This window comes from Talaromyces rugulosus, chromosome IV, assembly GCF_013368755.1.
Source record: "Talaromyces rugulosus chromosome IV, complete sequence".
Taxonomy (NCBI): domain Eukaryota; kingdom Fungi; phylum Ascomycota; class Eurotiomycetes; order Eurotiales; family Trichocomaceae; genus Talaromyces; species Talaromyces rugulosus.
Window position 1 is genome coordinate 323,165 of NC_049564.1, and position 21,510 is coordinate 344,674.

The following is a 21,510-nucleotide window of genomic DNA, read 5'->3' on the forward strand; positions in this document are numbered from 1 at the left end:
TCTTTGCCCCTATCTCGAAATCATTTCATCCGGGACAAGGTGTCAATTCGTACAGAGAAACAAGTCAAAATGGGTCTTTTTTGGGTGTTCGTTATCACCGAAGTCGCCCTCGACAAAGCTCGCTTATATCCTCTAGCCTATGCAGTGCGCGGCTGGAACAAAGCTTTCACACCGGGGTCAAAAGAAGAGATTGATTGGATTAAAAACTACGAATCCCAAGAAAAACTGTGTCATGGCTACTATCAAGAACAAATTTACCTACTAGAGACACTCAGCGCTCTCGAGAAATCTCGGTCATTGGCACAGGACGACGGGTCTTCTTCATATGAAGACCTTGGTTATGACGATTTGAAAGCCCAACTCGAGAAAATAGCGAAATGTCTTTTCTCCGAACGACAGAAACTCGGTGGTTTACTGTCATCGAAACCACGCGGCGCTTACATTCGCGAGTTTGATGCACACCGTCGTCGCAGAGACTATTTGTTAAAGAAACATGAAAAGGAATGCAGAGTCCGTGGCGGCTGCTGTGATCGCGACTGTGGATGTTGTAGTCGTCGGATCGAGGTGCCAGCGACGATGGTTCTTAGTAAGGAGTTTGGTAAGAAGTCGCATTGCTCCGTTGATTGTGGATGCTGCATCCGATCCAGAGGATTCAGAAGCCGTGAAGCAGGTAAAGATTAAAATCACAAAGAGGGTGAAACAAATTCTTTTTTTGGGGCAAGGTGGCCAGCAGAGAATATCAGTATTTGCTTTTGGACGATCAGATATCTCGCTCAACACATCAAGATGTTTACGTTTTCATGGCTTTTAGGAATTTGAATATATATATAGAACCAGTGGCAGATCAAATGTTGAAGAAAATTTATGCCATTAGTGTTAATTTTTAAATGTTGTTTTTTGGTGTGGCAGCCCAAGATAAACCTCTCACGATGACTTCATAATATTCATTTTTTAGCCTGACATTTCTTGGCTACGTATTGATAAAATCACCCCGTTCGTCATCAATCACCAAGTATCTAGATAAATAGAATATACAGTTTCTCCAACGAACTCGAAAAACTGTTCAAGTTCCCCTAATTTTCTTTTATAATCAAGTTTAGATTATACGCCCACCGTGTCGAGCATTACAGCCCTATAGAATGAAATAAGAATAAGCAAGCTTGGATCCATTTCTCTTTCCTCTCTAAACTGAACTTCACAACTAAACAAAAAGAATTGATCTTGTGAACCTAATAAAAGTTCTTGTCGAACAGTCTAATTTCCATCCCACTCAGCTACTACTAAATAGTCCTTCTTCGCGTATTCGTCGTCCCATTCTGTCAGGCCTAGTTCTTCCTCAGAGTCGCTACCCCCATGACACAGGTCGTGTCTAACAGTAGAGGCTTCACTAAGCGTTTCTGGAGTTGGACTAGCAGCCTCTCGAGCCTGGTTATCAGCAACTTCTACATCGGAGAAAAAATCCAGCTTGGTGCCGACTTCTTTCAAGACATTGCAGATGCGCTGGCGATTAACCAGGCCAAGAGATTCGTCGCACAGACGCTCTGCACGCAGGCACAGGTGCTGCCAGTCGACCGGGGTCGTCCCACAATCGATATCGTCCAATTCCCAGATGATATCTCTCGGGGCGCGGGACCGCCAGTACGACGGCGGCATCTGGATGCGTGTCACACTCAGAAATTTGACAAGTTCGCTGTAGTGCAGGCAATCAAAGATGCCCGCCCAGACCTCGTAAGGGATGGTGAATAGAGCGTAATTCGCCGTGACGATGGTCGGCGCATCTCCCTGTTTGTCCTTGAGCAGTGAGTATCTTTTGGCGCTTTCGGCGATGATTTCTTCGACTTCGTGGACAGTGATGGGGTCTCGGATAGCAACCAGCTGGAGGTCACAGTCATATTCACTTCTGGCTAAGTAAGAGTACCTGTCGATAATCCACTCGTTGAGCTGTCTGCTGTTCTGGATGATATTCTCGTCCTCCCATCGCTGCTGCAGGATACGAATGAACAGCTCAAGGTCCTTTTCAATCCGATCACCACCAATTACACGCTCAGCGAGGCTCCAGCAGTGAGCATGTATTGGGAATCCGTGGGGATACAAGTGCTGGAAATCACTGTTGTAGAAGTGCGCCGGGTACACGTTGACACGTTTGACAAGGGGCTTGCTCTTGGTCATGTCCTTTTTATCATCCGGGATGAGTTTGTTATAAAAGTGCTGCCGGTCCACAAGCAGGTCGTCTTTCTTCCAGGGCACGGTGAAGACCGGCTCGTTGTTTAGAACTCCCCTACTGTCCTTATACTCCAAGTTTTTGCTCAATTTACGCGCGCCCGGGTCGCTGTCCCAAAGATGATATCGGCCAACGCCTGAGACATGGTACCGAGGTATGTCACGCTTTGCTGCGAGTCTGGTGTGACAGATCACTTGGGCCGGTATTAGCAAGATATGACAAACGCAGTCCAGTCGGATATAGAACAACATACCAACGCGGTACAAGCCGGTCCAGCCTGCCTTGGGCATGATACCAAAATCCCGGCGAGAAGCATAGTGTCCATCACTATCAGCTTCCGGCGCCTGCAGCTTCTGGAACTCTCTATTTCCAGCATCATCAGGCTGCGCTAGAACCGAGCCTCCGTACGAGCCATAACTGCCGGTTGCCCACATCAGATTCTGCTCGTCCTCGAGGGTGATGCATGTGCCGCACACACCACAAAAGGTTTTCCAGCTCTCCTCGATCAGCATCGGTCCAGCGTGACTATCAATTGGGTATTTATACGGAGGCGACAACGGACGGCGGGAGCCGAATTGTCCGCAGTTGTTATCCATAGCAAATCGATATGGCCACGTAGCAGAGGCATCATAGCTGCCTTCTTCTGAAGTTGTACCGTCACTGTCACTGGTACTTCCTTCCCTTGTCTCAGAATCGGTGGACATGACTGACTCTGCGGTATCAGAGCTCTCGACTTTGATTTCGTCTATCACGCTGAGGGTCGACGACATCTTGGCTGATCAAGTTATAGCACCATAGAAGCTTGTGTAGAAAGAAAATTCTTGACAAGAGGGGAAAGAGAAAAAGGGTGGGGGAGGTGAAGTCTTGTCGTCAGGATTACCGCTTCAGCTGTGCATGAGACTTTTCGTCGATGTCATGCGAGCAGGCAGCCGTCGAACATCATACCATTAAATTTCAATGTTATGAAGGGATGGAAATAATATGATTGACAATGTAACAATACATTTCACCCATAGGTGGTATCACAATCGCACTCAACGCCAAATATAATAACAGATATCGATAACATATCATGACAGTCGTGAATTTGTAAACCCGTAACCCCGAGGTGAGGGAAAATTTCTATACATATATATATATCAATCAAGATAGGCAACGGGGCCACGGACCAAAATATAATTAAATGATTTTCCTTTCTTTATTATTTTTTTTCATTCATTTCAGTGAAATGCAAAAACTAAAACAGGGGTATCTTCATGACAGCCGAATTGGCGGGTTCGAAAATGTTGCACGACGATCATGTCGGTCATGCCGATCATGCCGGTTGTCACTACTGGACGAACGGATTTTGGTCATGACATAGAAGCCAAACAACGGTTTCAAGGCGGGTATAGAAAGAGCAATTAGGGTGGAGCCGATTTCGGCCATTTCGATGGCGAGTTGCGGATCGTACAGCCAAGTGTTGTCAGTCGACCACTGACCTAGGCAGACGAGCCAAATACGGATAATAGATATAATGAGGACTCTAGACGTTTATTAGGTTAGAATAGCGTTTTCAACATGTCGCGGGGGGGATAACTAACAAAACACCAGGGAACATGACCATTGCCAGTCCCAACTTCCGTTTCAAGGGAACATGTAAGAGGTGGATCAGCATCGACGGAATGACGAACATGATCACGTCGCAAAGAAAAGACAAGGCCGAATTCGTAATATAGACGGCGCCCCAGGTAATACAACGGTACTTGTGGTAGTCAGGCTGCCAGGAATATGGCCATATGCCGGTGACGGGCAGGCAGTGAAATAGTAGGAGGCAAAACTGCACGATAAAAACGGCCAAAAAAAGGCCGGCGCAGATTTTGATGGCCCGAAAAAGATGGTCGTGGGCTTGAGACAAACGGGTATAGAATGCGAGACCGGAGAGGCGGCAGGTGAACAGGGCGATGGTATACAGAAAATGCAAGATGAGGTCATCCAACTCGGCTCGATTGGCTCGGTCGTTATCGAGCGACATGACGTAGTGGACGTAGGCGCTGCGCCTGCCGCTGCCATTGTCTATACTGATAATGCAAAAGGCGAGAACGGGGATGTAAACAATCTGTCATTGTATAATAGTCAGCACCAAGACCCCCAATCCAATTGAGTCCAGCCCAGCACAATCCCAAGGCGAAGCAGGGAAACGTACAAAAGTAACACACGCCAGCCAGTCGTCCAAACCAAACTTCCGCACGACAAATATTCGCGAGTAACACCGGCCCAGCATGAAAGCCATGGTCAAGAAGAACAAGAAGTATATGGCAGCCTTGGTCGGGCCATCGCGAGACTCCATCAAAAATTCGGGAGTGATTCCTTCCGGGACGTTGCCCACCTCGAAGGCATGCGCAATGTCCGCCGGCACATTGCTTGGGAGGGCCGGCGGCATATCGCGTGGGAGAAGCATGGTACGGTGTTGATCTGCTGTCAGGCAGTAGTCTTCATGATCCTGCAATGCGAACAATGGTTTTTCGAGTGGCTCGGCAGCAGACTGCCAGGCCGGCACATTCGTTTAGGCCCGGTGGTGTGGGTGGAAAGCTGCCAATATTCCGAGGGGCAGGCCTGATCGACAGACAACACGTGGGCGGGTGGTCCTCGATCGAACGGAGGGCAATTGACGATATTATCAGTTCTTCAAAACCGGCATCTTGACATCCTCTACGATGCCATGGTTCCTGGTCCCGACTAAGGGGGGGAGAGGAAAGAGCGGAGAGCAAAGAGGAGAGAGGAAGGAAACCCAGGGGCGCGAGAGGGAGAGAAAGTGAGGATATGTATGTAAGCGTATCATGATGGTCACTAGCTCGGTGGTAGTGAGCCCACCTAGGAAAGCGCCGAGGGCCCGGGAATGCAAGCCTGAGAATTTAGGCCTTAACACGCAGCTTTAAGTCAAGGTTTATTAGGCTTTGCCGGATGGGGCTAGTGGGTCCACTATGGGTCACGGTAGCTTCATATAATTGGCCAGTTATCCGGGTTTGTGTGGGGCTTTAGTGAGGCTTATCGGCACACGATTGGTGCCGCTTCCTCGGGGCCGCGCTCCGCCCCGCCCGGCCGTCTTACATGCTTGGCTGCCCGGGCTCGGCGGGGCTCTTGAAGGATTCAGCTGTCCCGCCGGCATTATTATTACCTGCTCGCTGAAACTGTCACCGGGTTTGACTTGCCGGGTCGCAGCATTGTTTGGTACCTGCGCCCTGGGGTATGGTCCTGAGATGATGATTATCATTGCCATTAGTATCATTATTGCGAATTTGCTATTCTTATTATTGTTGTCAAGCCCGTTCTCCGTGGTGAATCCCTTGTTATTTCCAGCCTGCGAGCGGCCCGGTAATGACGTGACTACCGTCTCATCTTATCTCACCACATAGCAAAAATCTTGGCGACGCAAAACACATACTGAAAGCGAATACGGGTCCAGAGCACGGAATTCATTATTGTCAACTGACGTTGATGACACAGACCAACCCTGCAGGACACTCTTTGGCGTGTTCCTCTTGGGCGGAGAGAATTTGAATTATCTTTGGCGTTTGGCGCGGACAAAAAAAAAAAAAAAAGAGAGAAAGAGAGAGAGAGATAGTGCTCATACTCAAGCAGTGGCCGTCAGCCGTGCTATCACTGCGAATTCTAGTATTCAATCGCCAGGTTAAATATTCACAGGAATCGGGTCTGTTTTCCCAAGTTCAAACTCCTTTGGAGTTGGCTGGTTAGTTATTTTGACTTGACGCTCCACTAATTGAAAAAGAAAAAAAAAAATACCCCCTCAAATAGGCGATCATGCAATAATGAGTATAGTAGCCCATGTTGTTGGTTATTTGGTGCTCATGCAGTCTTCGGGACCCGCGTAAAAATGGTAACCCCTAGTCATTTTTTCAACCAAATGATATGTAGCTAGTCGTGTTAGGGCTGCCACCGTGCCACGGCCCCCAATAATAGTAAGAGGAATTGCAGGCTTACCGTCTTCCTTCAGCCACCACACACTACTGTTTTTCGTGAAATTGCTTGTTATTTCGTCAGTCGCAAAAAATTCATACCATTGCATATTCTTCACTGAACATACGCATTTCCTAGTCTATAATTCCTATCTCTTTCGTATACAAGAACTCGACATTTAGAGCAGCCAATAGGAGAAGCCGATATTGAAGATTTCTCCATCAGGCTAATCCTATAGTAGACAATGCTACAGCTATTTTAGATTTAGCTGTATCCACTTGGATCGTGAATGCCGGCAATCCCAAGACAAGCAGTCAACTTCATTGCCATTTGCCCATGCAAAAAAAAGCAATGGAGACAATTAGACAGGTCAAGTTGTAGCCCAATGCGAAAGCTCCTGCTCTAGTCAGTGCTGTACAGAGAACTCTGTACGTAAAAATAAATTCACAATTCTATTATTGATCTACGGGAGTACTCGTACCCTGTAACTGACTCAACATCAAAGAAGATCACCCTTGCAGGAAAATAATAACGATACTAGTAATCACCGATCAACCTACGTCCACTATCCACAACTCCATAATTTCATGTACACACAATTTCGAGCCTCTGGCCCCTTCACGTTCCCACCCTACATATCTGCATGGCCACCCCATCTCGATGCCAAGGAAGCCCATATTCTTCTCCTGCAATCGAGACCACGCCAAGTCTCACCTAACTAGGGGTTGGTCCTCGAGACGACCAAAGGCACGTATGGAGTCTACTGACTCAAACAGCCTATAAACCCGGAAACCGTTGTTAATCTAACTTAGCGCGGCATGCATTGGCACCTTGGCATTCATTCGCTATCGTCTGATTTTCTACGTATAGGCTAGTCTGGAACAGTGCGTAACATAAAAAAGAATCCACTTAACTTCTTATCTCTCTTAAGGATCGCGGCTCGTGCTGCGTTGTGACTCTCGCTCGGCTTTTGTCTTGGCTTTGTGTACCTTTTTTTTTGTCGCTTTATCGTTATTACCGGACCAATGAATTTCAGCGGTGTCGCGATATTATTATCTATCTTGCCGCGGTTTCCGTAGTAATCAGTAACCTTATTAGCATTGATTAGTTTCAGTTTCCCTTTTTTTTCCTTTTTTTTGGAATTCTGGAGCCGCTTAGCACCTCTTCCTGGACTTGCCTTTGAAGTCTGTAGTGCTGTCACTTCGAGGACAAAAAGGTCAGTAAGGCAAGCCTATTCTGTTTTATTACTGCTCTTCGCGTTCAGTCCGCTAAACTTTAATAATGTGATTAAATTAACAAAGCCACCCCCAAATGTGTAGATATATCGGAAAAAAATAGCCGACAAGTCAATTTGCAAAGCCACACTAGGTATATTTGTTCCATCAATCGCTTGTTTCTACAGGATGATACTCCCAGTCAGTATCAATTGATACATATATGTATATGTTATTAGCTTCGACGATTACATCAATGCAACATTTGAAAAGCCAATGGAGATGTTCAATGTCCTCCCTTGGCCCAATTACATAAGTACATACACTCAATCCTAGCTAACAGGATTCTTACGAAAATCCTTCAAGTTGCTTGACTTAGGACTAACGTTAGTCATGAATTAATTCTTGTGTCTTAAACCTAATACTGCTATCTTCAGCTCCGAATCATATGGCCCATCCGGGGTCCGTCTTCTAGAGCGGATCCGGAGCCAATACCGTTCTAACTACTATCTATTATTTTGATATCAATTTGATACATTGATGTATGGAATTGTTCATAGAACTCTAGAGATTTCGGCTCTTCCGCTCAGTAAATACAAGCTGCAAGCCTCGACCGTGGACGAGTGTGAAAACGTCCTGATGACCCTCCTGAAAATCCTCATGCGTCTGTTCCTTTGCCAAAGTCACATCGTATCGCGATAGCAAGTCTACGGTAACACGTCGCATCTCCATCAGAGCAAGCTGTTTTCCGACACATGCAAACGACCCTAGAGATTTATTGTTAGAATATGAGATTACACCATGGTTGTTTCTAGAGGGAGTGTATCTGTAACTTACCACTCCCAAACGGAATGTACGCAGATCTATCCTTGACGAGTTCCGGCTGAGTGGTCCAGCGCTCCGGAATAAACTTCGTTGGCTGAGCAAAGCAGCGTTCGTCTAACGATATAGAATTTAGCGATATCTTAGCGAAATTCGCGATGGAAAACTTACCTCTAAAGAGCGTGTGCAAAGGCATCTGCACGATACAGTCACCGGGAATATAGACATCATCTAACCTAATTCCCTGTGGAGGTGTGACTCTCTGCATACCTGACGGCAATGGCGGATGTAAACGAAGTGTTTCGTCGATGGTGGCGCTGAGAAGTGGCATATGAGCCAAGTCTCGATATGTCGAGTGATTAACAACGTCTATCTCAGACTGGAGTTTCGCTGTCCATGTTGGCGAGCTCGCAAGTTCATAAAACAGATTTGTCAGTGTTGCTGCCGTTGTGTCACTATTTTTTTTATAAAAAAAATTAGTGAGAATTTATACAATGCACATATAGGCAAGGACTACACACCTCCCAGCGACGACGGCCAGGTCGGCATCGCCATGTAGAAACAATTTGCCCTTTTCCGTCTGTTCTCCTGTTCGGAACTCTTTCAAGAGCCAAGTAAAAATATCTGGTTCATCTGGTTCATTCTGGTTTTCACATCAGGGTCAGCTCGTGTCAATCTCTCTAGAGTAGGGGCAAGTAACCTTGCTTCGAGTATCCACCTGCTCATAGAGCCATTTCCAAAATGCAGTGTAGCTGTTATTCAATCCCGGTATCATTTTGAAGAAAGGAATAAACCACATCACATGGAGAAAAGGTCCAAGGGACTGAAGGTCATTGTGCAACGTAGACAGCATATAAGAATCTTGCCCAGTAACAAGCATCTCAAATGATTTTCCAAAGGTCAAGTCTCCCATAATGTCGAAGCTATAATAATTAAACCAGCGGCCCATGTCGATTGCTTGGCCAACTTGGTCGGACACAGCTGAGAGCAACTGCGAACTGTATTTTGATACGCGGTGTTCGTAATCTCGAAGAGCTATTATCAACAGGTTAACGTAGTCTCGACGATTAAAGGGTGGGAAATTACCACTTGTGCTAAATGCATGGTCCCAAGTCCTTCGGCGTCGAGCGTGTCGCTTCTTATCCCTATCAGAGTGTAGTGAAATAAATGGCTGCACCCCATCGTAGAAGGGTCCTTTTGTTGTTTTCGAGGGAGGACCGTAGATGGACAGTACCGCTCGCGGGTCTGCAACGGACAACTCCCTAGGTCCCACGCGCACATAATCACCATACTGCTGATGAAGGTTCTCAATCTCTTTGAATTTGTGAAATTTCTTGGCTGACAAGTAAGTCGCATAGAAGGCCGTGATACCGGCTAGGATAGGCCCTGGAAACTTTCGCAGCCGGTGAAAAAACACCCGGTATATGAAAATGCTACTGAAGAGACCAGCAATGTGACATATCAAAGACTGGAATAATGGACCAGCACCCACCTGGAATTCCGTCACACTAGGCAGTACTAATCCGACGGCCACAAAGGCCAAGTACCAAGCAACGATGACTGGTGCGCTCTGATCCCACTCTCCGTGCCGAAGGACTAAGAGATGAAGAGCAACACCACTAACTATGCTTGAAAGACTCGGGAATTGAGCTATGAGAGACGACATGATGGCAAATGCATGGCCTTGGAGAGAACAAACTTGCGCGAGAGGGCCTCAATATAAACACAGCTGGGAGCGTCGATCCCTAACCCTCACTGACCCAAGGCTCAGGGTCAGCATTGTGCAACATATTGGTTTTCACATTATTACTACGTAGGCACTAATAATTTAAGCTTGTTTGCTTTTAGAGGAGATCCCTTGCCGATAATATGATTGGCTGCTGGCGAAATATTGGATCGGGGGATCCGAAACAAAACCATGGCTCAGGCCCTGTCCTAATTCGGTACGACCAATGAGTGGTCCCAAAAACAAATAGCCCCGCACAGCCTTAGATCGTTCGGCAATTCAGTCCCCATCGATCGAGAACTCCAGCCAATCCAATCTCCAGCATGGGGTGAGTATTACCAGGATTAGGGAACACCCTAACCTAGTTTAGTTGGTGCATATATGGCCGATCTGAACAATTCTTAACATCGAGGCTTTGCCAATCACTTCGGCGATAGCTGTTGGTCGCTTCTAATAATTTGAACTAGCTCACCACTATTTGAGTTGCCACCATTGAGCCCGTTCCAATAATACCACGAAAAGAGTATGTCATTTTCATCCCCAAGACTTTAAATGCGCTCCAGAGATCCACTGTTACCTTCAAATGTTTAATTCAGTGTCTCAGGCTATGGTGGCTATTGATTATTATTTATGTTCTGTCTTTCCTTTATTGATTCGCGTTTCTTTTTCTATCAAATTTTATTAAGTGATAGTGGCACTAATCAAGGCCCTACTCGTCAAATTTCCAAGGATTATGACAAATGCAATAGTCACATGTTGCGACCAATATTGACGATGATCAAGAACCACGCTCACTAGCTAAGGAAATATTTACTAGTATTATTATTTACAAGAAAAGTATTAATCATCACGGAAATTCACAATACTCTTCAAGCAATCCAATCAATCCTTCGTTTCCATTAAACTTGACCAGCCGAAGATCTTGGGAATCTGGCAAAACGCCTTGCTCGATCAGTAGTCGTACTATGCCTAAATTGGGCTGCATCTGGCGCACTGCCATTCTCATCGTGCTGCGGCGGCTGGTGGGTTCCGAAAGCTTGGGATCTGCCCCTCCTTGCTCAATCAGGAGTCTCGTGACTTTTTCGTGGCCCTCCTCGATCGCTTTGAAGAGCGCCCTTTGGCAGTAGAAGGATCTCCGAAATTGAGGGCCCATGTTAAGTAAAAGCTCGACCATCTCTGCATCGCCCCGCTCTGCGGCAGGGACCAGCCCATCCAGATAAATAGAATTTGGGTCAGCGCCACTCTCAAGAAGCAGTCTTGCTATTTCAGTCTGATGTTTTCTTATTGCACCTTCCAGGGCTGATTGGGCACGAGTTCCGGCTTTAACATCCGCACCATGTTCAAGCAATAATTTGACCGTCTCCAAATTCCCATTCGATGCAGCTAGGGAAAGAGGCGGGGTCCAGGTCTTAATACCGCGCGTTCTTTTGAAATCTATATCCGCACCTCGGCTGAGCATGCGTAATAGGATTCCATTTTGTCCATGGGTAGCTGCTGCTGCAAGGGTCTCATTTACCTGGATGGACAGCATTGCAGAGGTCTCGCTGTTTTTGGCAAGTTCGGTTAACAGGAACTCGACCATTTCCTCATTATTTTCTCTCACGGCGAGGCCAAGCGGACTATCTTCGGTAGCGGGGCCCTTGCTCGCTGGTGAGGCTTGGGAGTGGAAACCTGCCAACAATTACAAGAGCCATTAGTTGTCGGGAACGAAAATGGGAAGGGCAAAGGAAATAATATCAACTAACTATGGTAAATGTTCAACAGGTTATTTGCATTGACGCTAAATGCAAGTTTACTTATTGGCGCTCCCTCGGCAAGAAGCCTCTTCATCACGACCAAGTCACCCTTTTTCGCCGCCCATGGAAGTGCCGTACTTCCACGATACTTGATATTGTATCGATACAGCGTGTGATGAAGGAGGTGGTAGAATTGTCGATTTACCAGCGTCAGGCTATAAGGGGAACCTATATGGTGAGCAATATATAGGATTATTTCATTCGGCAGTTGAAGTAGAGACATTATTCCTGCCAGAGATAATGTTCGTCTTGTGAACTATTTATGGTGTAAAGTGGCGTGGTGTGTGCCTTGACTCTTGAGACATTAGCGGACTAAACCAACATGGGATTAGTCGCGTTCCAATAAGCGCAAATGTCTTAAGAGTCAAGACATGAATGTACATCATCGTCGTGTATAGGACAGGGACCAGATTCGCGAGTCGAATAAAACTTATTCACTCATTTCACAGCTAAAGACGAAGAAAAAGTGAATATTCTGATCCATAAGTAGAAAAGAAGACAAAGGGTTGTCAATTTTTCAAGATGCGGATATCCCATCCACATGTAAGTTTCAAATTAAGCTCTCGATCAGAAAGATTGACAAACAAACCCCTTTAGCATGATATCGATTATAGGCAAGATACAACTACAGGCCAGGCGTCAACAGCTTGAGTCCAAATTTAATACCGCTACAAACTGCTTCGGACCCGGAAATTTCCCGATTAGGGTTTGACCGAGCCCTAACGTCCAAGGCTTCCGCCTCGCTGTTATTATTTGCATTAAGTACATCGGTTGAGGCCAGGGCAGATAGTCTTAAAATAGCAAGTCTTTTTTTATCTCCGCAATGATGGGATGGATTCTTCTCCCTCTGGCTATAAGCCGCCGACTGCCCGCCACGGGCGCGTTCAACATTTGGGCGCCAACTGATTGGCCCATATTGGCTCTAAAAGAACAATGCATGCGCTAGCACACGACGCGACCATTCTACTGCAGCTGATTGCACAGATGCAACACAAGTCACAGACCCCAGCATTGCAGATCGTAAAGAGTCGTCGAGATCCGATCCAATCGCAGCATCGGAAGCACGGCAATTAACTGGGTATTTCTATGGTAGATGACTACATGAAACCACTAATTATGCGGCAGTCCGGTTTATCGCTACATCTTCTAATTCAATGTTACTTTTCATTTGCTAAGCGTAGTACACTTATCCCGAATAAGGAGCGCCCAGCAGAGGCTGTTCTATGAAAAGCAATAATCGATCCACGTCGCGTATGTGCTGAGAAACTACGGCCCTAAATAAAAATGATCGCCTCTCCCCCGCTTTTGATAATGAGATTTATTAAGTTATGTTTATATACATCGATCCATTCTTCTTTTTTGTTCTTTTTATGACGTGATGTTATTTTCCCTATTTTCCCTTTTTAGCAGTCTCCTTCGACATGACCACTCCGAATTACGAATCTCTACGGCGCATGCCGGTTCAACCCAGCTTCTCGCATAATAACAATAATGATTTATTCCCGCCATACTATTCCCACTCGCGGGATTCGAGCAGAGCTCGCTCCGATACTTCTACTTCTTCTTCGGGAACTACAGAAGCTGCACCTCTTCCAGTGTCGTCCGTTAAAGACACGATCCGTGCTGGTGCTCACAGCGTGGAAAAAACAAAAGGATCCAATGGGAAATCAAAAAACCGAGGATTTTCACATTTCTTCTTGGAAGTACTCCCTCGCGGCTAGTCTATCGAGATACTTTCATGCATCATGAGCCTGGCTGCTCTTGTTGCTATAATCATCGTTCTCAAGGAGTATGATCAAAAATCGATGCCGTCATGGCCACTTGGAATCACGCTCAATACATTACTTGCTTTTTTGACTGCCATTAGCCAGGCTGGGTTTGTCAATCCGGTGTTTCAAGGCCTTTCTCAAATGAAGTGGAATTGGTTTGTCGACAAAGATAGACCGTTAGCGGACTTTCAGAAGTTTGACAATGCCAGCCGAGGCTCATGGGGTAGCATTTTACTTGTTTTTAGTATGAAAGGCAGGTGAGTTCTCTTTAGTCGCTCTTTCTTTTTCTCTTCTTCTCTTCTTCTCTCGCTACATTTTTCAAGGGGTGTGCTAAAGAGGTGATGATAGGCTATCGGTTTTAATGGCCGCAGTGATCTTGGTCAGCTCGACAGTCACATCGACAATCACGCAGGCAGTGTTAAATCAAGGCATGCGATACATTCCTGGCGAGGGAATTGCTCATATCTACAACATGATAAATGACACCGGTTAGTTTCTCCGTTGCCTTCCAGTATTTAACGAATTTAATATTCAAGTCATGAGACTGATATCCAACCACATGTATATAGGCATTGTTGAGTCACCGACATGGATCACCAGCAATATAATGAGCGCAATTTTCACCCCAACTAATTCAACAATTCTCGAATATACCCAGCCGATATGTACTACTGGCAACTGCAAATTTCCTATTTTTAGTTCCCTTGCAGTGTGTGTTGACACAAATGATATCACAGACAAGCTCATCATCGAGGAAACTGCCGAGATATACTGCACACAGGCCATTAATGAAACGAACAAATGGGAGCCTTTGACCTGGCCGGCTCCAGTCTGCCACAACTACACCCGAGCGGGGCTTTCTCAAGATAAATACGTCTATCTAACTCCTTGGGAAGAGAGCCCTCTAAACTCTTCTAATATATTTGTCTCGGATCATTTTTATGGTGACGACAACTTGGATACTTGGGACAGACTTTACACTTTTTCCAACCAAAGTTTTGCTTACAATGGAATATTGGGGACTCAGATTATATACGTCAACCAATCCGATGCAGCTTCAGAGTTGTCGCCTACAAAAGACAACATTACACTCTTTATGCCTTACACTCGAGCGGTGGAAGCCTTGTTTTATATGTGTGTCGAAACTTATAATGTAACAGTGGTCAATGGAACGACCAGTACCAATGTGACCGGGACCACCAAACATACGACTGACTTTCTTCCATGGGGGTTTATAGATGGTGGAAAGCCAAACATACAATACAACAGGACTTTTACGGTGGATGGTCACAATTACACTTACGCCGAAGCAAGCGTAACCATACCCCAGGTACTTGACAACATCGTTACCGGGGCGTTCTACACCAACCAAAATTTAGATGGATTATCCGGCATGACACCTTACAGCTACGCTCTCGGCCAATCGCTTTATACGAATTCCACTTTTATTAATGTGACGGGTGTCGAGAGGGACCAAATTATGCGCCAGAATATCGAAAATTTGCTTGGGAATATGGCCAGAGGAATGACAAACTGGTAAGCTGCTCATCTTTATCGGCACTAGTCTATTAATTACTCACTCGTCCTCTCTAAGGTTTCGTTCGGTCTATCCGTCACCTGTACAAGGCCAAAACTACGTATCCGATACATACGTTATCGTCAGGTGGCCTTTCATTGCCTGCTTAGCTATACAAGTGATTTTTTCTATTATATTTCTCGGTTGGATTATGCTTGACACTAGGATGCGAAAAATTGGAATCTTGAAAGAGTCCGCATTAGCAGCACTCTTTGCTATTCCCGCAGAAGACAGAGCAACATTGGACAACAGGCTCTCTACGGTGAATGATGAGAAAGATTCAATTGGACAGGTTGGAAACACTTCGACCGCAAACTTGGCCAAGGGGCCTTATGGGCAGTGGAATTTGACATTGGCCAGGTAGTTTGAGCCCAGCCAGAGGTGCTCAAAGTGTCTATAAAGGATGTGTACTTAGATATGCTGTGTCAACTGGATCAAAATTGGGCTTTATATCCATCAATGGTCTTTTACCTATCGACCCACTGAGATGTGTTTCGTTGCCAGTCTATGAGAGCCATAAATATCCAAAACATCGCTCAACATTGAACGTCCATAAGGCAAACCCACATGCAGCTCAATATGATTACATGTGTAACGTTTCGTCAAGTCAAGTCGTGGGTGTTTTTTATGGTAGTATTTAGATCCCTTTGGCTAAAGCAAGACTGGTCATATAATACATTGAACATAAGATGGAAGACACAAGATTAAGCTCCCAGTCACAAGTGGTGCATCACCACCTGATTCCATCATGCAATACATCGCGTAATGAACAGTCAGAATATCACATAATTTTGTCAAACACAAGAGTTGTTGAGATACACAAAGTATTAGAAGCATCAGGTATCAATTGGAATGCAGGCGAGAGCCCCTAGGCACGGAATGTCGAATATGAAGGACGAAAATTTCGGTGCCTTAGGACAACCGTTTTTGAAGAAAATATATAACATGGACATGCCCACGCAGCGCTATGCGATGTAATTGAAAACAAAAATGTGGGTCTAAGGTATTGAACAAGAATGTACGGTTTGGTATAATAAAAGCGCAACGGTGGGGGTATCATGGGAACCGGAAGGTCCATGGTGAGTCGTAAATCTTGTCTACTTTGGTTTTCGCCAGAAGTATTGCTATAAAGTATTAATAAATAATTCAAATCGTCAATACTGCACGGTGTATATTTACCTTGTGCTGCTTTCTGCAGTTTCGTAAACCGGGTTTCCGTAGATCATTGACAACAGCTTGTCGGCGCATTTGGTCTTCATCAAAGTCGGGGATGTAGTAGAATTCGCTTTCCAGTGCCTTTCCAGCGGCATCCTTCCCTTCTCGTATGACCTCACCGATACATTTCGAATCTTCAAGGAGGGTGCGGAGCTCGCCTCGGGAGAAGAGTTCAGCCGAAGTTTTCTCATCTTTCCATAGTGATGTGGGCAAGTTCTGCAGGATGGTTGAGAAAGGAGTTGATGATAGACGAGAAAAGGCGAGTTGGTTGGCGGCATGGTTCTGGATTGAAGCAATGGCTGCCTTTCTCCCTTCGTCTACCTTTGTTTCCTCTTCCCTTGTTTCTTTGGTCGAGGTTGTGGCTGCGAGAGATTGCGGAGGGGAATCCACTGGTCGAAGCGGCTCTAATTGGGGACGAGAGACACGGGGTCTTGTTGGCGAGTCCCCTGCGCGAAACGACGCCATACGAGGCAACAGGTTTTCGCCGAATGGACCGAAAGAATGAACAATGGGGTCGTTTTCCTCATCATGGTCAGAGAAGTCATCATAAGACTGACACAACTCGCTCAAGGCACTGTGTTGTGAGCTGCTCGATGCTCCCAAAACTGGTGGATGTGATTCAACAGGTTCTTTCTCATCCCCTTCGACGAACGTGGGCGAGTTATTATCCTCATAAATAGTGATAGTACTCTGTATCCGACTTGGACTTAGTAAGGGAGACGACGGTGGAATTCTAGACCGGACCGCAGGTGACGGCGAAACCGGCGATACAAGGCGATGTTGTTCCTTCAAGGGGCTGCCAGGACCGTTAAGGCGCGGCTGAGGGTTTCGTTGAGGAGAGCTCTCCTCCCAGGCTTGGTCAGACTCAGCCGAAGAGGAACCTTTGCGGTCATTCCGTGGCCATTGAACAAGCACACGGGCATCATGCACGTCGATCATTACATCCGCGTCTTTGATGTCAGACGAGAACGTCTTCCCTTTAGCCAGATCATATTTTTTCCCTTGGCAATGCAACTTGATGCCGTTCCACCCTGTACACACGATCTCGACGCGGTCACGATCAAATGGGTTTCCGGCAGGCTTGTAAGCAGCCGTTACGTGTACACGAGATATCAATCGATTTGCAGAGAGTTGATGATGGCACGACGCGCTCGATCTTCCCATGAGCAACGGCTCGCCAGACTCGGGAAGTATCAATGTTGGGACGGTGGACAAGGGAGCGCGTTCAGAGGTCGAAAACACGCTACGTTGCAGCGTTGGCCGCGTCGACGGCAAGTGAGGAGGAGACGAAGACAGTATATGTGTCGACGAGGTGGGCACCGGGGTTGGATAGTCCCCCGCGTCTCGTGCCAGTCGTTTCTGTGGTCGAGGAAGAGATGGTGACGAGCTGAGTGGCTCGAAGGCGGGCAGCAGTGAAGCTGGACGCTTCATGCCCGCAGCTGGGCCACCGAGGGACGAGGCCCTAGGAGGGGACGATTCCATTCTATGCGTGTCAGATGAGAGTGTGAGGGGATTTCCAGTAGGTGTACGGCTTATTGGTCACGGTCGACACGTCGTTCTTCGAGGGTGGACATCAAGTCTTGCGAGGCGCGGTGGAGGAATACAATCAAGGACAGGCAGAAGAAACGGGCAAGCAAGTGAATATAACCAGAGGTAAGAAGCAGTCCAGGAGGCTGGGAGGGGGGTTGACTTGGCGTCAGAGAGAATTGCAGGCCTGGTTGGCAACCTGGAAAGGAAATGTGGGTGTTGGGTGTGCGGTGTAGGAATGCTTTGGCCGGGCGGTGCGTCTCGTCTCGTTTCGTGCAGACCGCGGATGCGCTTCACGCTTGCCCACCCGAGACGCGTTGAAAAAGCAGGCTCCACTGTCTTGCTCGCGCGACCACGTTCGAATTTGCTCCTTGGCGGGCGCGCTCGGTCCTGGCTATTGTGTTTCTTTCAATGACACGAAAAAATTTCGAAAGAAAAATTAAAAAGATTAACAAGACGGGCTTCTTAATCAACAACACCAGACGTGAAGTCAATAGTATATAGATCGCATGATACGCGTTTGTATGTCACGTGATCCGACGGAGCCTCTCCGCCGGGTCTAGCCGGATTTGGAAGTCATTCTCGACAGGAATTCCAAGGGAGAATCACTGCATTTTTGGTCTCTTTTGTATCCAAAATCTCCTTTGAGGGGATGGATTACTGTGTATTTTATTTGCTTTTATTTCATCTTCTTGTTTTATGAGGTGGTGGTTTGGTTAACGCAAATTTCAATTTGACTCCAGGTACATGAAGTAAGTTATATATATCAATTGCGAATCGATATAAAAATCTACATGTACATGTACATTTGAACATCAAATCAATCAATCACAACACCATCGATTGACAACGTCGAAGCAACATTTAAAAAAGACAACACAAATACATATCAATTGATGTATCAATAGATGCCTAGTTAGTCTACATTTAAATCCTTGCACGTGACATCAACGTCGTACGGTACATGATGCCAAGGCCCCAGGTGCCAATGTTGGATTTTCGGTAAGGGCAATTACATGCACGTAATTGATCAATTGATATCGACAGAGAACATCTTGAAACTGCGTTACATAGAATTAAATAAAATCTACATATATAATGTACGTAAACCTGAAGGACCTGCTTAGTCTCCAACGGCCCTAAAACATGCAAGACACATAATCGATTAATCAGGTACTATTACAGGTTTAAGAAAAGACTGGATATCAAGGAACGAAAACACGCGAGTCTGAGTTTTAAAAAAAAGTCCAAGTCTGAAGAAAAGATATGTAAGAAGCAGTAGATATACAAACTTGAAAAAATGGGTAGAAGTTGGCAATCGTGAGCTCAGTAAGAAAGTTCAAATCCATCTCTTTAAATGAGAAGAAAAATAAATGACTGAAAATGGCAACATGTAGTTGACGGTTAGGTTGCCCGCTAAATAAAACGGATTGACTAGTGGAAGATGACCTTGGCACTGCCACCCTCAGGAACTCCCACCGTGCAGCCCTCACTAGTGTTGGGAACACCGTCCTTGTAGTAAGTCGCGGAGCTAGCGTCGTAATAGCAAGATGGGCTGACGTCTCCCTCGAACTTGACATTGTACTTCAATTTCGCGTCGGTGGTGGGCGCATTGGGGAAGATCGAGAGGTAGGTAACCCCGTCCGAGTAACCAACACCCATGTTCATCGGGGCGAAGTTACCGATAGGTTTGGCTGAGGTACCCCAGGTGCATGCCTGATCTGCCTGGTATCCAGCAGGGTTAATGTAGTATTGAGCAGTTGTAGGCTTGCCCTCCCAGTAGAAGTAGGAAGATTGGTCGGGGTTGGCGAGCTGTTCGCTCGCGCCCGAGGCCAGTTCAAGAGGAAGGGTTTCACTCTCGGTACCTGGATGCATGTTAGTGGATCATGTTTGAATAAGCTGGACAAGGAAAAATATCACTTACCGGGATAGTCGGTACGGCAGACGGAAACAACCTGACCCAACTGGTTCTCAACAGTGACACCCTCAACACCAGCGACACAGAGGGTCTCGTGGTCAGTGTTGGTACGGTGCAGCTTGCCACCCTTGCAAGTGACACCACCGACGGACTGGCCAGTGGCACCCTGGGTAGACGGCCACTGAGACTTCAAGTAACCAGGTGGGCACTGGTAAGAGCACATGGCGCCTTCGGTGCAGCTTTGTCCACTGACAGCAGTGACAATCGACTCCACCAGAGTTCCGAGGGTGTTCAGAGTTGGGTACTGAATACCACTCCATCCTCCGATGTTGAAGTAGTCAAGAGCGATAGCACCGTAATCCGATGGGAAGGTATCACAAGAAAGCTCTCCGTCGGGGAAAGAAGCAGTAACACCAGTGCCACCGCTGGAGCTTGAAGTAGACGTTGCAGTGGGGGAAGGCGCAGGAGAAGAAGTACTAGTAGAGGTAGTGGTAGTGCTGGTACTGGTGCTGGTGCTCGTGGTGCTAGTGCTCGTGGTGGTAGGAGGAGGAGGAGGAGTCGAGGAAGTGGTGGGAACGGCAGTCGAGGTTGAGGTTGTCGACGTGGTCGGGACTGCGGTAGAAGTGGGAGTCTCGAGGAATTCGTGAGGCTTCACCGTGGCACTAGTCTTGGATTCGCAGGCATCGGAGGGACCCTGACCAGCGGCCCATTTGTAGTCACCATCCTTGATACCCTTGCAAACGTCGGCGATTGGGACAGGAGTACCATCAAGCTGGTAAACGGTGACGACCTCGTCGACGACGGTAGTGGCGACATCACGCTTGTGCTGATGACGGTGGACACGGCGGTGTCCACCCTGGGCAGCGGCGAGCGAGCCCGCAGCAGCGAGAGTAAGGGTTGCAGAGAGCTTCATTGTGAATGAACTGATATCGGATCGATAGAACTGCATTGCAAGACCATATTAGAAAGGACGGTATGAAACAATTGCTGACATGGGGCTAGATTGAATGGTTGCGCGATGGGGACTGGTGACAATTGCTTGCTTTTTCTTTCTTTCCCTTTTCATCATGTCCTCCAAAGCAATTGTCATGTCGAAACCCCAGGCGCATTGTGAGACTTGATGAATCGGGTGGAGCGCTTACTGTTGGTTTTCAAGCGATATAACACGAATCCTACAGAAAAACGAGGGCCGAAAGTTGTTATATATATAGCAACGAAAGCAGCTGATTCAAGCAATTCCTAAAGAGTGTAGTAGAGAGATCGAAGCCTCTCTGGTCGGAGGGAATGTCTCGAAGTGACGGAGACACAAGAAGATTGGAAAGAGTGCCAACGGGGGAGGGGGTTGAGATGGGGAGGAAGGAAGGGGTGAGACTTAGATAATAATAATAAGAAGGGTGGGCCGGCAAACCCCAGCCAGGGGCAGGCTCCTGCCGAAGCCACAGCCAAGACGCGACGGCGGGCTTACTCCTTGTGGTGATACGTCAGCCTGCTTTGGATGGATCTGTAGAGTTCTTATTGCCTCGTCTGTCCACTGGCCCTGGCGCTAGCCCTTTGTGGACTAAAAGAATGGGCCCATTGCCCCTTTGGGAAACCGCCTGCGGAATGTGCACATGGGTGCAGCCAATCACGGCCACCCTTTGTCCAAAAGTGGCTAAGAGAGCCGGCACTAGCGCGCTCTGGACCCAAGGGCCCGTTGTTTTGCCTCTTCCTGTTCCTGACCAGCGCCCCACTATGGCCCGCCTATAGCCCCATACTATTGGCTGCGTGTT

The 21,510-nt window shown here is 46.9% G+C and overlaps 8 protein-coding genes across 8 annotated transcripts; 2 read left to right on the forward strand and 6 right to left on the reverse strand.

Moving 5' to 3' along the window:
• Positions 1 to 69: 69 nt before the first annotated feature.
• TRUGW13939_06895 (uncharacterized protein) lies at positions 70 to 681 on the forward strand (the record flags this gene model as incomplete). Its single annotated transcript, XM_035490037.1, has 1 exon — positions 70 to 681. One exon carries the CDS (start codon positions 70 to 72, stop codon positions 679 to 681), a length of 612 nt encoding a protein of 203 aa, XP_035345930.1.
• Positions 682 to 1,254: 573 nt separating this feature from the next.
• TRUGW13939_06896 (uncharacterized protein) lies at positions 1,255 to 2,991 on the reverse strand (the record flags this gene model as incomplete). Its single annotated transcript, XM_035490038.1, has 2 exons — positions 1,255 to 2,414; positions 2,475 to 2,991. 2 exons carry the CDS (start codon positions 2,989 to 2,991, stop codon positions 1,255 to 1,257), a joined length of 1,677 nt encoding a protein of 558 aa, XP_035345931.1.
• A 484-nt stretch (positions 2,992 to 3,475) lies between these two features.
• On the reverse strand, positions 3,476 to 4,661 carry TRUGW13939_06897 (uncharacterized protein; the record flags this gene model as incomplete). Its single annotated transcript, XM_035490039.1, has 3 exons — positions 3,476 to 3,746; positions 3,805 to 4,319; positions 4,407 to 4,661. The coding sequence occupies 3 exons, from the start codon at positions 4,659 to 4,661 to the stop codon at positions 3,476 to 3,478; spliced, it is 1,041 nt and encodes a 346-aa protein (XP_035345932.1).
• Positions 4,662 to 7,956: 3,295 nt separating this feature from the next.
• On the reverse strand, positions 7,957 to 9,880 carry TRUGW13939_06898 (uncharacterized protein; the record flags this gene model as incomplete). Its single annotated transcript, XM_035490040.1, has 5 exons — positions 7,957 to 8,159; positions 8,230 to 8,331; positions 8,386 to 8,669; positions 8,736 to 8,857; positions 8,915 to 9,880. 5 exons carry the CDS (start codon positions 9,878 to 9,880, stop codon positions 7,957 to 7,959), a joined length of 1,677 nt encoding a protein of 558 aa, XP_035345933.1.
• Positions 9,881 to 10,787: 907 nt separating this feature from the next.
• Positions 10,788 to 11,959, reverse strand: TRUGW13939_06899 (uncharacterized protein; the record flags this gene model as incomplete). The annotated part of the gene is made up of 2 exons (XM_035490041.1): positions 10,788 to 11,611; positions 11,686 to 11,959. 2 exons carry the CDS (start codon positions 11,957 to 11,959, stop codon positions 10,788 to 10,790), a joined length of 1,098 nt encoding a protein of 365 aa, XP_035345934.1.
• Positions 11,960 to 13,481: 1,522 nt separating this feature from the next.
• On the forward strand, positions 13,482 to 15,445 carry TRUGW13939_06900 (uncharacterized protein; the record flags this gene model as incomplete). The annotated part of the gene is made up of 4 exons (XM_035490042.1): positions 13,482 to 13,762; positions 13,854 to 13,993; positions 14,075 to 15,041; positions 15,100 to 15,445. The coding sequence occupies 4 exons, from the start codon at positions 13,482 to 13,484 to the stop codon at positions 15,443 to 15,445; spliced, it is 1,734 nt and encodes a 577-aa protein (XP_035345935.1).
• A 733-nt stretch (positions 15,446 to 16,178) lies between these two features.
• Positions 16,179 to 17,778, reverse strand: TRUGW13939_06901 (uncharacterized protein; the record flags this gene model as incomplete). Its single annotated transcript, XM_035490043.1, has 2 exons — positions 16,179 to 16,205; positions 16,261 to 17,778. The coding sequence occupies 2 exons, from the start codon at positions 17,776 to 17,778 to the stop codon at positions 16,179 to 16,181; spliced, it is 1,545 nt and encodes a 514-aa protein (XP_035345936.1).
• Positions 17,779 to 19,257: 1,479 nt separating this feature from the next.
• TRUGW13939_06902 (uncharacterized protein) lies at positions 19,258 to 20,654 on the reverse strand (the record flags this gene model as incomplete). The annotated part of the gene is made up of 2 exons (XM_035490044.1): positions 19,258 to 19,688; positions 19,748 to 20,654. 2 exons carry the CDS (start codon positions 20,652 to 20,654, stop codon positions 19,258 to 19,260), a joined length of 1,338 nt encoding a protein of 445 aa, XP_035345937.1.
• Positions 20,655 to 21,510: the final 856 nt, after the last annotated feature.